The sequence below is a fragment of the Aythya fuligula genome, chromosome 2, assembly GCF_009819795.1.
Source record: "Aythya fuligula isolate bAytFul2 chromosome 2, bAytFul2.pri, whole genome shotgun sequence".
NCBI lineage: Eukaryota > Metazoa > Chordata > Aves > Anseriformes > Anatidae > Aythya > Aythya fuligula.
The window spans coordinates 28669763-28687207 of record NC_045560.1 but is presented as its reverse complement, the minus strand read 5'-3'; the positions used below and the strand labels follow the sequence as shown (position 1 = coordinate 28687207).

The following is a 17445-nucleotide window of genomic DNA, read 5'->3' as shown; positions in this document are numbered from 1 at the left end:
ACCTGAATCTAGCCTTGGATACAGTACATGACAGATGTTTTAAAAGAAAAAATAATCACAAAAGTTATGTAAAAGAAAAACAACAAAATGAATAATTACTTTAGTCTAGATTATTCAATCTGTAACTTCAATGGCTACAACAATATGGAACCAAAGTTAGACCATCAACTGCAGACAAAATTAAAAATGTAACTGATACAAAAACTATGCTGAAATACAGGAACAATGCAGACACCTAGCACTCTGCTCCTTTTCACAAAAAGCAAAAGACGTTCTATAAAAAGATTAATATACTTGTAATATTCTCAAGTTCGTCTTTAACAGATCTTATATGCAATTATTTCAGCTATCGTAAAGTTTTATTACAAAAATTAATTTCCCCTGTAGCATATGCTACAGAACAGCCATCTTTACCAAGTACATCATGATGCTAAAGAGGCATTGCAGGAAGAACTTTTTTCTTTTTCTTGTCTATGTTTTTAAAAGTACATTCTCCAGTATGCAGCTCTGAAATATAATTCTGAGGCTACAGAATTATTATGCTAAAAAGAACAATATTACATATACAAGTAGATTACTATCTACAGGTATCCGAAGATTATCTCAGTTAATAACACCATATGGAAACTCTCAATTTAGTCCCAAATTAACAACTGCATGCATTTTTGCTCCATTGATTTATTAATGAAAATTTGCACTATATGATACTTTAATCATGTGAATACTAACTATGGCTGATTTTTAGAAAAGTGACTCAAAACCTTTAAGCTCCCTGCACTTTTAATGCCTTTTCACATGTGAGCTTTTTCAGTAAAGCTTTTTCACAAATGAGCTTTTTTTCTCATTTTACATCAAATTTTGAATACTGTAGACAAAGTTTTTGCACCAGTAGTTCAGGCCTCCTACTATCGAATCCCACACAGATTAATTAACTACAGATCAAAGACCAGTAAAAGTAATGGACAGCAGTAACAAAAGTGAGAAACAAAATGAAGTACATACCAGTAAGAATTATTATTCTGCATATTAAGATTTCTTACTCAAATAGTTCATAATTAACGTTACAGTTCGGTGAATAGATACATAGAAAACTGACTCTCTAAATGCTCACTTCACACTAATTGTGACAAATCAAAAACAGTACTGCAACACAGTGTTTAAATGGTTATTGTTTCCTGCCATTGTCTTCTACCACATTATTTTAATACCTGAACACAAACGTTTTCAAGCTATAAATTACTGAAGTGTTTTAGTTTCATGGCTTCTGTAGCAATGATTCAGTTTAACACTGCAAAACAACTGAACTGATAAAGAATTTGATAGTTGTTTTCTGAGCATCTTGTACTATGATGTGCTCTGATATGAGAACCTTGCTGCACTCAAAGCTACTGAAGCCGCTTGGACAGAATGATGGAACAGCTGACACGCTCAAATACCAACTGAATTGGATGACTTGATAAAAGTTGGATGTTGTAAGAAAAAAATCTTAAGAATACCCGCAAAAATAAGGAGCTACTGACCCTATCAATATACATTTAGATCTTTTCCAGCCATCATATATTACTGATAAAACTAGTAATTACTAATACTATCTGGTAACCAAATTGGGAAATCGTTTGCTAGGTCATCTGTCTCCCCTTTGCTGTTACAGATAATGAAATTCCACTTTAAGGAAACAAGATGCAGAGAATGTAATTTTAATCTTCTGAAAAAAAAAAAAAAAAAAAAAAAAAAAAAAAACACACCTCATTCAGGGACCTTCTTTTCTAGAGAACAATCTTTGCTGTATGCAATGAGTGAATCCAGAGAGCCTCGCTATTACATTTTTTTATTTTTATAAATTCTTCTGAATTTTAGGAGTTTGAAAAGAAAAAAAGGTATGGGAGGGGTGCACATATTTCCTAAGGCAACAAGAAAAATAATATATAAACCCCAAAATACCTAGCTGTTCTGGGAACAGATGACAACTGCCAAATACCGTGTAAAGCTCTGAAGTACAAATACATGATTGCAGCATAGACTTCAGGAAGCAGCTGTAATTGAGAGAAGGAAAAATATTTATGAAAAGTCAGTGACCAAAAAAGGTAAAATATTGTTAGTAGAACAGAGACCATACCTAACTTTTAGAGCACCACAATGCCCCAGGACTTTTTTTTCTTTTAATTAAAGTGTTTGCCCTAGAACATTAGCTTACTGAAAAACAAAAACTGTACAAAAATCTGTGGTATTTCAGTTCGAATAATGTCTTTTGTGAAAAAAAAAAAATAAATGCACACTTCTCGTTATACATATTTTCTTGCTATCTAGCATAAAAAGAACCACTTTTTAGAAGGCACTAGAATGACGTGACAGGAAAAATGATGCAACAGGTAACTTAAGCAATTAGAAAAGTTAATATGCAGAATGAATCCCTGAAAATTATATAGTGGAAATAAACTACAGTATTGAATACTGAACTTCCTTTCATTTAAGTGGTTCATTCCAGTAAAACAATGCATTTATAACCCTCCTTAAAACCTAAGACTGTTGAAAATTGTGGCTGAATTAACTAATATTTTCCTTCTAATTAATCTCTACATTAACAGCCTTAAACTATCGTAAATCACATGCTTTCATTACTGTGATAGATTGTTAATCTTGTTCCAGTGCAGTTAAAGTAATTAATAATGTGCTTGTTCTGAAATAAACTTCAGCTAATACAGAGCTTCAGAGCCGGCAGCTAACAGCTAAGGAACAAAACCTTAACTCGGAGGCTGATGTGTACCTCAACATGGAAAGGAGAGAAATAAAGAGGTAAAGATGCACCTATGCAGGACAAATGCGATTAAGAAAATGCGGAGAGAAACAGTTTCAGAGTAAAAATGTTCTGATTCAGATGAACCTTTCTAGAATATACTTCCTGTCAAATACAGAACTAAACTAAAGGAAACCACTTTGTGGAGCTAAGGACTCATTTATTGTGTGACTTGGTGACTCTCCCGTATTTGACAAACCTCCTAGTCAATCTTACCAAAGAGATATTTTTTTTTCCTTCAGTAAACATGCCAATGCATATGTCTTCATCTGTCTTCCTACTACTCACCTTCCTCATTCCAACCTGCCTTGATAGGTCTGCATGTGCAGAACATCCTACCTAGTTACATTCCCCGAAATACTAAGTCTTGTAGTTTACATACTTTCAGATTTCCTTTCTTCCAAACAAGCATCTACATTAAGAACAAATACTATATCTATGCTTAACAGTTTGCCTGACAGTTTTACACTTCTTTGAATACAATAACCAGCATTTAAATGTGTGTGTGGTTTTTTTTAAATCTATTCCATATTCATTCAAACACAACCTTAGACTGTATTACCTTCCCTGTAAAACTATAGTTATAACTTTGCCTCAGTTCTTGCAAATCAAAGCAAATGATAAAACCTAACTACTGACAAAAAAAAAAAAAAAAAACTAGACTCTACTGACAGTAAATTATAAGAAGTCAAAACCACAAAACTATAAAAACATATATTATACACTTGCTCTAAATTGTGGGATAAAGGTATCTAACACTTTTTCAGATTATTTCTTTAAACTAGCCAATGCAACTTCATGATTTTACCTCATACATAAATGTTCTAATGTTATTCTACTTTTCTCAACTACATTCTCAAATATTACCCAAAGCATATCTAAAACCAACAATTGAAGCTATGGTATTTTTTTCTTAAATAGTAGCAGTTAAATGCTGCATTATTTTTTGAGAGGAGGTCACTTCTTTAGAAGTGAAGTCATTTAAAAGTCTTCCCTTGAAAGATTTAAACATAGATTGTTTTGTGGACTCTTTTACATTCTATGCATTGAAGTAATTTTATATTCTATGTATTAAAATAAAATACACAAATCATCTTAATGTTATTCTTTTACAGAAACAAAATAGACAGCAATACTATGCTAGAAGCACTTTGTGCATACTGTGGTACAATTACATTTCTCACTCTGGAGAATGGTGAAAAATGGAAGGCAAGCATACTCAACCATTTTAAACATACTTCACCTTATCCCTGTTTCTACCAAATATGGTTAAATTCTCAAGGGAGCTCTTGGACAGTATGATAATGTTTTTTTACATTACTGAGTTATTAACTTCATTAATAAAAAAAAAAAAAAAAAGAGATACTTAAGAATTAAACAACTCCTTTGCAAGATCTATCATTCAGTGACTGTAATAAAGCATTCAGGAAATTGAGCAGTATACTGTTACAACTAGTCTCTGATTTCTCAGTGCTTTAGTTTTAAGTGACCCCTGTAACTTCTTTTACCGAATTCTTACCTCCTTGTAAAAGTGCCATGTCTCCATGCCTTGCAACAAATCTATCTGTATCACATATGAAGTATTTTTAAGCCCCTGTATCTTACTACTCTTCTCAAAATTAATTTCATTTGAGTAAAAGGTTATTCAAAATTCACACATCTAATCAATAACATGGTTTCTGTACTGTCATTTATTATGTCACAGATTAGACTTCCTCTTACTGGAGTGAATGTTTTTAAACAACTTTTCACTGTCCAGCTAACCTTGTAAACCTTGACTGTTCCACTGATCTTGTAAAAGGTAAAAATTACGCAAGTATCTTATTCAATAAAAATTACATGTTTTTGTTAAATAAATTATACAATCAATATATTCTAAATTAAAAAAAAAATGTTACAGAAGGAGTACAAAGCTCATCCACTTGCTTTGCGGACAAAGCCATGATATCTTTATAATCAGGTATAGTGCATACTCCTGTAGCGAAGCCATCTATATATAAAAACTGACATCAGCGATTAAAGAACAGTCTTGGTATTTCTATAAAATATATGGCAGCTATTAACAGACATAGAAGTACTGACACATTGACATGTATCAATACAGTTTCAAAAAGCTAATAAATATGGATAGTCTAACATTAATTACTTTTTTCCACACAAAACTATAACTTAGGCAAACTTCAGCTAATTAATGCACTATTATAGTTTATCAGAATGAAACTTGCCTTTTTAGGAGTAATTTTAAAGCACTTTGTAGGCAATTATTTAAAGATTTGCATGCAAACGAAAAACAGGTTAAATAAAGACACAGATAAGAAACAATCCTTCAGCTATTCACTGCTGCAAATAAAATGGGAAATTGGGATCAAAAAATTGAATTTCCATTAGTCAAACAGTAATAACTGGTTGAACAATTTAATATTTTGTATTCCAGATTACTAAATACTCATCTTTGTTCAAGAAATTTATTCAGTAATTTACCAGAAAACCTCACTGAACTGTAGCTGATGAAAGACTGTGCGAGCATATTAGTAGCCAGTAAGTGTCTTATTGTTCAGACACCACTTAATTTTAAACAGGTTCTTCTTTTATAAAGTCTTGAACACAAAGTGCAAAAGGCTTAATAGTAAGAGGCTGCAGTTTTGAATTACCTCACAAACCTCCATGTGTGACAAACAAAGCAATTTGCGTTTTGGACAGTGGGAAGATGGGGAGTGTGCAGTACTGCAATCTTTGAAATAAGAGAGGTAATTGCTTATTTTCCTCTAGTACTTGCTCAGTTAGCAACCCAAGTGAGACATGCATGTAAATTTTTAGAAAACCACATTTCTGAAAAACTGATTTTTCAAGAGTCATACAACCAGCCCCACCTCAGGTAACACACATCAAGAAAAGCTGGAAGGGCCCACCATCAAGATTATTCCTCAAATCTGCAGCTTCAGCAGTGGTACATTTTCAGCAGTGGTACATTAGTGATCAATTTTCACATTGAAAAAAAATAACTTCTATAACATCCCCCCAAACCTCTCTTAGTGGCAGGAACATGGGAAAATAAAAAATAAAATCCAGGAATTGCAAAATATACGTTGAATGAAGTATAAAGACGATGAAAAATTATTGTTAATTAATTGTTTTCTGAGAAACATTTGGCTTTAATAACAAACGGATCAATGCCAAACAAAACTGATCTGGAAAAAAAAAAAAGAAAAAAGTTTCTTTCCCCTCCTAAATATCTCTTCCCTTTAAACTTCCATTTAAAATAACACACTGTTTGTACTATTACTGAGGAGTTCTGTATGATGGTATGGGTGTGAGAAAGGTGGTTTCTCTTCCTTTGTGACAGTGTAAGAGAAAACTGGATTCTGTAAACTTTCCCTGACATACTAACAACATGGATCACACTCCTCCACAATTTTGGCTACAAAGCAGAAAGCCTACATAGCTAGCACATTATTACAGTCAGCAAATTTACTTTCATCAAAAGAAATAGTTACACCCCCCACAACATCCTAAATAGTTTAGAATCATAAATGTACACATAAAATATGCTTCCATAAGACTTTAAACACTGTGGTCACCTAGCTTGGATAAAGCTGTTGCTTTGTATATGAATTATGTGAAGAAAAACAATTTTTTAATTGATAATCTTGTTTTAAAACTAAAAAAAATAATAAAAGATCTAGGAAAATATTTTTCACAGAATCAAAAGCAAAGGATTAGAGCATATGAATCCTTTTTTTCCTCCCATGCAGGATGACTAATTTGCTTCCAAGTCAGCCTAATTATGAGAATGGTTTAAGATAGAATTTGTTGGGTCCTGGCATGCAATATGCTTCTTTTTTGTCTGTCTGAATTACACGTATTACTAAAATCTCTTCATGTAGCCAACAAGACGTACCACTTATGTTCTGTCATACTTTTAATTTCAACCTAAATATCCAGTTGTGAAAACCATTTCCCCATCTTCTTTATATACTCAAATCTGGTTCTCAGCACTTACAGAAAAAGCCTGAAGAAGAAAACTAATTCACAGCTCTTTTTACATTAAGGCACAGTACGTGTTCCCAGGATTCCTTCCCACAACAAAATAGCCTTCTTTCACCTTTTATTTCTTGCCAACTGTTCTGAGAGTAAGGCTGAAGAAAGCCCTTTTTCTTGTCATGGGCAGTTAAAAACTGTTGTCATCAATTGCCATCAGGGTTACTGTGTTAATAATCACTTAATACTTGGCAACTCTATTTCAGTCTGGTCCTGGCCAGGGACTAGGAGTCCTACTGAGCAATAGTAGCTTGTCCATGTATGAGTTACTGATGAGGTCCTAGCAGTACTCTGCCTCCAATTGGGGGAAAAAAAAAAAAAAAAAAATCTGGCACACAACCTGTGAAATTGTATCAGCTTCTATGGTACATGATACGCTGTAATTGAGATATAAAATAAGCTGCTCTGAGCACAAAATACCCGTATCTGGGGTACATCCTAATTCTAAAGCTACATTTAGCCTGCATATATCATTGATTCTGACTTTTGCCATAACTGATTCCTTGGAAGGAATGAGACATGCATTTTGGATAACCCTTCTAGTTAAAACAACAATTATATCTGTACTAAAGAGATCTTTTCCATAAAAATCTAACTGAAGCATACAGGGCCTAAATACAAATGCTATTTTTAATCTAAATTTATTATGAAATCATTTTAATGGATATTCAGTAGATTCAATTAGAATCAGCTTTCTGGTTGCTAAGCTCCATTATTCTTCTTTCTAGAACTCTGAGCAGTTTCTACAGCTTCACAAAGAGGCCAGAATGCCAGATATAAAGTAAAAAACAGCAAAAGTTGTGGTCAACGGTAGCTATTCAATAGCAGCTATTCTACGCTTTAATTAGATTTCTACACCTACTAAGACACCATTCAAAGTTTTTTTTCCACCTCTGTTTCAGATAAGAAATATGATTAGCAAATCCTTTTATGATCTGTATTAATAGAGGTAGCATTAACACATTTTTAAAAGCATAAATTACTCATAATCCACACTTCAGCTCATAAAATTGTTGATGATACTAATTTAATTACTTTTAGGACGGTCCTGTAGTTTTAATGTCATTAAATTGCTGGTTTATCTTTCTGACCTACTATAAAACATTGACAATTCACCCTGACAAGAGAAAATTAATTCTTTTGTGTTAGAAAAACAGATTACCTTGGTTATTTACATCTTAATCCACAGTGTAAATGTGTTTGGCAGGTCAATAAGTGAATTGAGTTAATGTTTCTGAACTAATGTTTCCCTAAATACTTTTTTTTATAAACATATTTGCTTCGTTATAAATATGATGACAAACTGATGAAGATGGAACTTTAATCCCTCATAGGGTCAGATCATCAAACCTACCTGACTAGATTTTCATTGTCTCCAGTCCCTTTGCACGTAGCACATTCAGTCCTTAAATCCTCTGACTTGGGCTTCTTTTGCAGAACAGACTGCCGTTGTCGTCTTTCTCTGGGAATCCGTTCCTGCCACAGCAGAAGGCAAAAGAAAGGAATGGGGGGAAAGGAGGGAAGGAAAGCAAATATTTTCAATTATAGTACTGAAAGTAACACTTCTACCCAAAGTTTAATTTTTTTTTTTTTGTGAAAGTGTTTAAACAAAAAAACAAAACAAAACAAAAAAACACTATATTCCAACCTCAGGTTTTTCTTCCTCGGGCACAAAGCTTCGTTTTCGTCCTCTAGTTCTCTGGAAGAAAATACATTTAGAATTCAATACAAAGTAACATGGAATGCTTCTGCTATTTATTAATTACTCAGAACTTCAACAAAAACAGGGTATCATTTAAAGCATTAACTACAACAACTACAATAACAGATGTTAGAGAAACACCTTTAGATTCTGGATATAAATATACAAAACTAGCCAAAAGGTAAATATAAATACTTTCGTTATTATTTGAAATCCACAGCACTGTCTAGCTTATGATTTCTTAAACCTTTTTTTTTTTTTTTTTTTTTTTTTAATACATAGCAATTTAATGCATCTCAAAATATGAAAAAAAATAGCAGACAAAAAATCTTAAAACAGCTATAATCAGTTCGACTATAAATGAAACTCTGAAGAAAGTAATGGTATCATGATTCTCTCAGGGTCTTCTTTGAAGGAGATTTCCTAGTTTCATAGTAAGACTGTCTGGTATTTTTATATACAGTTAAAAGTATTTATACTGAAAATAGAGCTGCCACTTCAACAGATATGTATCTCTTTACATAAGATTTTGATCTGCTCAAGTTAAAAAAAAAAAAAAAAAACTGTTTCCAAAAAAAAAAAATCTGCTTTAAAGCAAGAGTCAATTCTGTACTAGAATGGAACTTCGAGGCTAAATGAATGGAAAATACTCATCTATTTTGTGCCTTCTTAGAGCAACATTTCAATTATCATTGAGATTCTCTTTCACATTTCCTTAGGACAATGCCTGAAAAATTGTAAGACAGTAGGAGCCTTAAATACCTGCAAAAATTACTCCCAGTAAATGGACAACTGAAGATCTACAAACTGGAATATTCTCATATTCCGTGTCCAAGTTTGCAGCTGTGTGTAGTGTGTTTAAGACAAACTTCATAACAAAATCATGAGAACACTACAACCACATGAAACCATATTCCAAGTCATTGTCCAGATACTTCACAGTAATACTTTGCCCATTTAATATATAAACATACATTTAATACATTTTTAGTAATACAGTCATAATTGAGGTGTACTACCTTCCACAACTTGATTTCATGACACATTTTTTCTTTCCCTTCTAATATGTGTTAAAATTAGACGTTGAGATTAAAGATGAAATCTAAGTGTGAGAAGACAGAAGAGTTCAAAATCTACTATTAAGTATAAATTGTTTTTCTAGATCACTATTACTGGATTATGCACATCTACACCATCTTTTCCTAGCACGCTGACATATATCCTCCCTATACAAAGGAGCACAAACAATGCAAATCTCCTTAACTCCCCAAACAACGTCTTTTTCACTAGATTACACATACTTCTGGGTTCAGTCAAGGGGAGAGGAAAACAATGAGAACTTATGGAGAAAAGTATCAGCGAACACTCTTGCAACTCAACTTGCAGTTGTTTTAACAAGGCACTCAACAGATATGCAAGAGTTCCGATCTGGAAGAACCAATTGGAAGTATCTGAACCATTAAAAGTACCTGAACTTATTAATGTAGTATGAGAGGTGTTAACTAATATCACATATAAAAACAATTATTGCAAGAAAAATATTTTCCATCTTGAGTGTCTATTAATGGCCTACACATCATCCACATGCTATAAATATCTCAGAGTCACTGTAAATTAAAACTAGTTAAAAAAAAAAAGTTTGATCAGACATCAGTACACTGTCAGCTTTACTACTTCCAACCTCTGGTATTAGCTTACAATGCCATAACACTTACTAACTCCAGTAATTTTAAGCCATGTAGACACCACTGAATGCAAGATTTAATCGTGAAAGGTTAAAAATAAGTAGGTGTAGAAGTGCATGCCAGTAGATGCATTGTCATAGTCCCATGTTTAGGCAGGACAATAATGTATGCTTTTTACAGTCATAGTAATACCATCTTGAAAACTGATACATAATCTAGAAATACAAATAACAATGAAATTATTTTTTTACACTAAGTGGAAAAGATTGCAAGTTAATAACTATGTTTTAAGAAATGACGAATCATATTTGAACTTCATCAAAATGGAGAGACAAGATTAATAAATAATTGTTACCTTTGCCAAAAAAAAAAACTGTTTATCTGTCTGCTATATAATGTGCTATATAATTACAAGGTATGTCACATTAAATTCTACTTGCATTATGCTTCCATTAGGTTTCTAAACCTTCATACATACATTGTTTGACAATCACTAGAAAACAAACATTAAAATCATCATCTTTGATGTACACATTTGTAAGGTATTTTGTGTTTTTAAAGTAACAAATTTTTACATTTATGTTATCCCAAAATATTTTTCATGCTTATACAAATTTGCAATGCTGAGTCCTGCTGAGAATCATTATATGATTGTCAGCATTCACAATGAAAAATAACATCAAATCCACAACTGAGAATGAAATCTTCTGTGATTTCCAATAGTTGCCTTCCAATAATAAGGCATTTTACATTTTACATTTGTACAAATGTAATTTTACATTTATTTTCACTAAAGCTACCTTACAGGTTCACAGAAAAGAATTAGATAAACATGGATTACTTTGCCTAGTATTTTTCATTATTGTTTTTGCCATGAAATTTCTATATTTGCCTTTTGAAATACTTTGAATAATTTCTATTACTAATGGGCAGTATCAGATATTATACGTATCTGCATATACTTGCCACAGACAACTTAAAATTTAACATTTCTTAGAAAAGAAAAGCTTAAAGGAACACTGTTACAGATGTCTAATGCTAAATATTACAGCTATGATAAACTTGCTCATATTCAGAATTTATTTGGAGACAGAAATGTTAAGCCACTATAAGGTGCCTACAAATGCAGTGATTTATTTTTTTTTAAATCAAAACACCAGATAGCTTAATACTCTACAGATTCCTTCAATTTAGGACTTCTCTATATCTTAAAATGGAGTAGACTATGTTTGTGAAATTCGTCCCTCCAGTTCCAAAGAGGTGAAAAAATAGGCCAGAAAAGCAAAAAGTCAATGTTATTAGTACCCAAGCAAAATCCTCACCACTGCCAATGCTATCCTAGCAGTGTTTTTGTTTCACCGCAAAGGATAGATACCCTCTAGCATACCTACCTTTGGGAACACACAACTCAGTCCAGAAAAAAAGACAGCTTGATTGTATTAGAATGAAGTGACTCATACGTGGCAACTGCCACAAAACAACACTTTTGGACAGGAATCAAAAAGTACTGACTGATAAATTCTGGTTCAAAATATGCAATAAAAACAATGCAATAATTTAAACAATGTAACAATTTAAATTCCTATACACAGACTTATATGGTTTGTTTAAAAACTTATTTCAAATGGTGGCATATTTGTTGGCATTTCATGACAGCTGATTAGCTGTCACTAGTTGTCCCTCTCAGCCTAGTTTCTGTTCTTGAAAAGTTCTGGAATTCACTAACAATGGACCTGAACAGGAGAGATGCTATGTACACTTGACACTTCCCTGCTATTTACAGGGAGATTCCAGCCACTGAGCTTTAGATCTCACCGCATCAACGAAATCACCACCCAGGCACCTCCATTCTCATACTACACAAGCAGCTTAAGATTTCTGTTGGCACCCAAGTTAAATGCCTACAGCTAAAGCACTAACTAGGCACTAATCCTACGTTACCTTAACCACCTTGGAAATCAGACAACCTTATTCCAAAAACTTAATTGTGACACAGAAGGAAGACCTCTTTCCTTTCACTTCTAGGACCCTTAAATAAATATAATGATAATAATAATAGAGCTGTCAAACTAGTCAAATCTGACTTCTAACGCTATGACATGTTGTTCCTCTACCTCCCCCTTCCCTAGGGATTCCTTAACTTCTTTCTTACCACATCCACACCATGTCTCCCACAATAGCCCCAGCTTCTCCCTACATTGCCAAGGGAAGGTAAAGACGCACTACAAGTCCTACCCTACACACATTCTGAATGGAGAGAGACCAAATGAAAGGATAACCAAGCTCTTAACTAAAACCTCTTCCTTACTATGGGATAGTACTGATCTATCTCAGGAACATCCGTTAACTTTATTGCCTTAGGCACAAACACCTCTCTTATCAAATCTTGCCTTAACTGGCAACATGTTCCTACAGGCAAAATTATTACAAAGGCAGGTAACCGTTTAACTTAATTTCCTTAGAAAACCAAAAATCTGTTTTCTTTTGAAATTCAGGAACAGTCAAATGATCTAGTTACTGTGTCACAAAGAATATACGTTGAACAAAAATGAAAGAGAAATAAAGTGTCTCATTTCATTAGCAATACACCCCAGAATATTCTGAGCAAGGATCAAGGAATTATGATGCAAGCATAAAAATCAGTTGTTTTTGTTTTTTTTTCCAAGTAGGAAAAAGTCAGATGAAAAAATTTTAAATAAGTTAAAAAGAGATGAAATTCTTCCTGTTAGTCATTTTTAGTGTAAGACTTTGAGAACGCAAAAACCCAAACAACCAAACAATTTTACCTCAGCAAAACAACTTCTAATTAAAATCTTAAATTCCAATCAAATGATGTTTCTCAGGTAAAGAGGCTGAGCTATTTGGTTCAATGGAATCATCTAGTGGAAAGCAAGCTATCCTTCTTTTATCCTTCTTTACCAGTATTTAGCCTTCACAGCAGTCTTAACACTCTCCCTCAGAAACAACAGTCTGGGGGAGATGAAGCTCAAACATCAACAACATCTCTTTTAGTCTTTTACTTCAAAGCCTGTCATATACAGAAGTCTGAGAAACATCTCACAGCAAGGCACAGACCACTCTTCTGAGTTATTTCATTAATTTCTGATTTTGCATTCTAAATTTGGGGGAGACAAAAAAGAACAATTGCCTCTTGCCTCTCTAATTTCTTAAAAATTCACACAAAACATTATAAGACTACCTACAAGGAAACAGTGATTGACGCCACATACAAATAGCTATCACGCTAGAAAAGAAAGAAAAGTAAAACAAACAACATTTATTTGCCCCCCTCTGATCTAATCTGTAATTATCTAAACTGACAGTTATTAAAACATGCAGAAAAATATATAGGATCTTAATAATATAAGTAATAAAACACAGATGCAGAATGTTAGGGAGTGCCTCTAAAAAAAGGATGAAATTAGGAGAACTAGGGCATATAGCACCATAGGCAAAGGAAAGAAGGATACAAAATGGGTTTTGTTCAGCCACCGTGTTTTGTGTCACAAACACATCCATCTGTTGTATGCAGCAGCCTACTGTTGTGGTTTGGAACTCACACATCAGCTTAGGAAATTCAGAAAAGGACATAAATGGCTATACATATAAAAACAGAATACTGCCATATTAAATGAATGATGAAGGAAGGAATGATCCAACATGATGTGGATCAGCTGTGTGAGTGATTCAGAACTAGGGGGACATGTTTGGAAGGTATTACATTGGACAAGAAATCAGTAGAGGAGCAGGAATAACATGATTTCAATCCATGGAAGAAAGTATTGTACTGAAAACATAAAATCAGACAGTTTAAAAAAAATGTCCATAATAGAATTATAAATGTTATGGGAAAATGTGATCAACAACAGGATCAGATTTTCACGCCAAAAGAACACAAAGTTTCAGGGAACACTTAACTGGGCATCTCCATTCAGGACTTGCAAAAGCTAGAAATGAATGGCTAAATTTCACATTCAGATAAGGCCCTTAGTTTATAAGCAACTCAGTAGCAAAGTGACAATGACACAGAACATATAAAACAAGAAGATTAAGTAATGCATTGACTGCACAATTTTGAATATTCTCAGAAAAATAAATTCAATACATGAAACAAATGAAAGACATTCATAAGGTTCTAGGATGCAGGTTTCTATTCTGGATTCAGGATTCTAGGATTCTATTCTGTGGTGCACACATGACCCAAAACCACCATGGCTGTCAGCAAACTGCATCATTATCCCTCATTCCTTTGTAAGAGGCATGCTTTAAGCCAGCTTATCCAAGACCAGCAGCAGAAGGGAAAATGTTCTCCTGGAGCAGGTCTGCTTTGTCAGCTCTCCCTCGAAGAGAAGGAAAACCAACAGTAATCAGAACTGTCCAAAAGGGGGGAGGCAATCCCCAAAGATCACAAACACATCCTCTTGTTAAATATTGAAATTCACTGAAATGCACATGGAGGACAAAAATTTATACCACCACTTCTTCCTCTACACAAGGAGATAAATATTAGAATGCTATGGAATCATTCCAAAAGAAAAGTCCATGGCAAGGAGTCACTTCATTACCATAAAACAGAAGATTACTGATATGTAACAAACTGAGTAGAACACTAAAACAAAACATTTTGAACTCTACATTGACTAATAACACTCTATAAACTCTATATTGGCTAATAAAAAAGCATGGTAATACTGGGTCTCTTTATCTTCGAGGTTTTTATTTGGAAATCATATATACAAGCCTCCAAAGATTACTTAAAACAAACTTACTGAAATATATCTACAGGGCTGTTAGTAAGCATAGTATATTTGGATGTATCACTGATCATTGATGATGCTTCAATGAGTAGTAGCACTGTATCAAATACACTGCACTACACCGATTAGAAAACAGTGCTGAGTTTTATAAACTCCGTGACTAGGTTTTCAGAACAAAGAACTGGGAAAACTTCCAATACTTCCCAAAAGAAGTATCTTGATGAAATTACAGTGTTAACTATCAAGAATGTGAATAAATCAAACTAAAGGTTTTCAAAAGCCTGAGGAAAAATCAGGTTGGAACTGCACAGCTATGTCATGTCTCTCCTGCTAAACACAAATCATGACCATGTTTGCCAAGATAATTTTTAATCCATAAAGTCACCCAATCTTCTTGAAGAGTTCAATGTTAAAAATATCCTTTGCCAATGGAAAAGTTACAATCAGACAGTTACAGAAAAATCCATTTATTTGTCTTGTTTAAAGGAAAAAAAAAAATCTATTGATGGCATCACACAGGCATGAAATTATTTTAAATAAAGGTACGGACAGCTGATGTAGACACCAGATGGCACACTCGCTCAACACAGATCAAAGTGAATACCTTAAACGGTACATTTCAGTACTCATCAAAATATATCTCTGGAATAATTATTTAATTTTCCAGAAAGCTGGCAGTAGCAAAAAGGGAGCTGCCAGACAAAAAGAAATGGCAGTAAATCAAAATATGATTAAAAAGAGAAACAAGTCGACCATGAAGATTAATTACAGAGACTTATACCCTCCACCCCCTTTTTTTTTTTTCTCCAATTTTCATTCTTGTGGGAAAGCAAAAATTTTGCAACATTCCTTACTTTATGCTGTCAAGCTACACTATCAATGTGAAACTGGTAATTAACTTCAAAACTATGGTTTCTAAGAATTAAATATAAACACAGAATTTGAGATTGATTTATATCCCTTTTTATTTGAAGAACTTAAGGAGAGGGGGGAGGACAAAAAATCATGCCAAAAAAAAAAGCAAATTTGCAGATGTTGCTAAAATAAGTGATGCTCTTCTGGGAAAATGAACTTAAATACACTTATCTGCAAAATTGATAGATATGCTACTTATCTTTACTTACAGAGATTATCAATGTTTATATCATTAAAACGTCATTGGGAATACATTCATTTCTTCAAGTCTTTGCTATAATAAAAAGAAGTGACCTGTGGATTTTTTTGTTGTGTTTTCTTAAAAATATAAAATAAAAACAAAAAACTCACCACCAATTCTTCCCCCACCCCAACTCTGACTATTTCAAATTCACTTCAAGCATTGTGGAAGAGCTGCATTTATCTTAGTTTCTTCCTTTCTAAATGTGACCTCAAACTCAAATAAATAGCCCAATACTATCGAAGTAACAGTCAAGTATCCATGTATTTGGCAGGCTAATAGACATAGTTTCTATGCGCTGGTATAGATTCACCTGAACTTTTACATTTAGCATTGAGGGGAAAAAGGGTAATTTACAACATTTTTTATTATAAATACTTTAAGTTTCAGGAAGCTGAGGAAGTCCTGATTATTTTTCTAGACTGCTAATGTTCAGCTGACAGCAATTTTATTTTTTAAGTTGAATATGTCAAAAATAATGTTATCAGAGTTGTTTTAAAAGGTCTTACAGGCGCTCATTTAGAATTCTAATCAAATTTAAATAAGTTGACCAATCACTGACAATGTTAATTAATATGATGACTGATAAATATAGATAAATGTTTTAAAATTATTTGCTGTCTTGGAGCCCTGAACAATCAAACTGGAACTGATTTTCTGGTTTTCCTTCAGTAGCCATCCCTTATTCAAAACCTGTATCTATGACATCACATAATTAAGTTACACAATAGGTGTTTGGAAACCACTTGCATGGAAATACTTCAATTAAATAGAAGATAACAATCCTCTTTATCTTTTAATATACATGGTAAGAAAAAGAAAATAATCACTTCCTTTTTCTATTTCAAACAAAAGGAAGAAATATTAATTTATTTTAAATAATAGTATTTATTTGTAAAACAAAAGCAAAATACACAACAATTCCCTTTGCTGAATACAGTTAGTAGGTGCTTTGTCAGTGTTCTTTTTTCTTCTTTAAACTAATCTACTTAGACCATAGCCCGTCAGGCACAGATTTGTTTTCTTCCATGTTCTAAAGAACAAACAGCACACTGTTGGCAAATAAACTACTTTTTTCCCCACAAACACAGACTTCTTTTTCTGCTTAACAGAAAAATCACTGTCTGTTGGTCTGGATTTTATACAATATCATTATAGGAAAAAAAAAATCAGATTTTCAGTTTTTACGAAAATAAGTTTGGTATCAGAAGAAGGTTTTATTTAAATCCCTCAACTATTTGGTGCCCAAAATCCCTTTTTTTTTTTAAAAAAAAAAAAAAAAAAAAAAAAGGAAAAAAAAAAAGAAAAAGAAA

The 17445-nt window shown here is 33.0% G+C and overlaps 1 protein-coding gene across 3 annotated transcripts in view; it reads right to left on the bottom strand.

The window, feature by feature from the left end:
- PHF14 (PHD finger protein 14) overlaps positions 1-17445 on the bottom strand; it is a 164339-nt gene that overhangs the window by 89094 nt on the left and 57800 nt on the right. For all 3 annotated transcript variants that reach the window (XM_032181011.1, XM_032181012.1, XM_032181013.1), the window contains exons 15-16: positions 8481-8531; positions 8187-8308 (exon numbers count right to left, since the gene is read on the bottom strand). In XM_032181011.1, coding sequence (XP_032036902.1) covers positions 8187-8308; positions 8481-8531 — 173 coding nt within the window. The remainder of the gene's footprint in view (positions 1-8186; positions 8309-8480; positions 8532-17445) is intronic.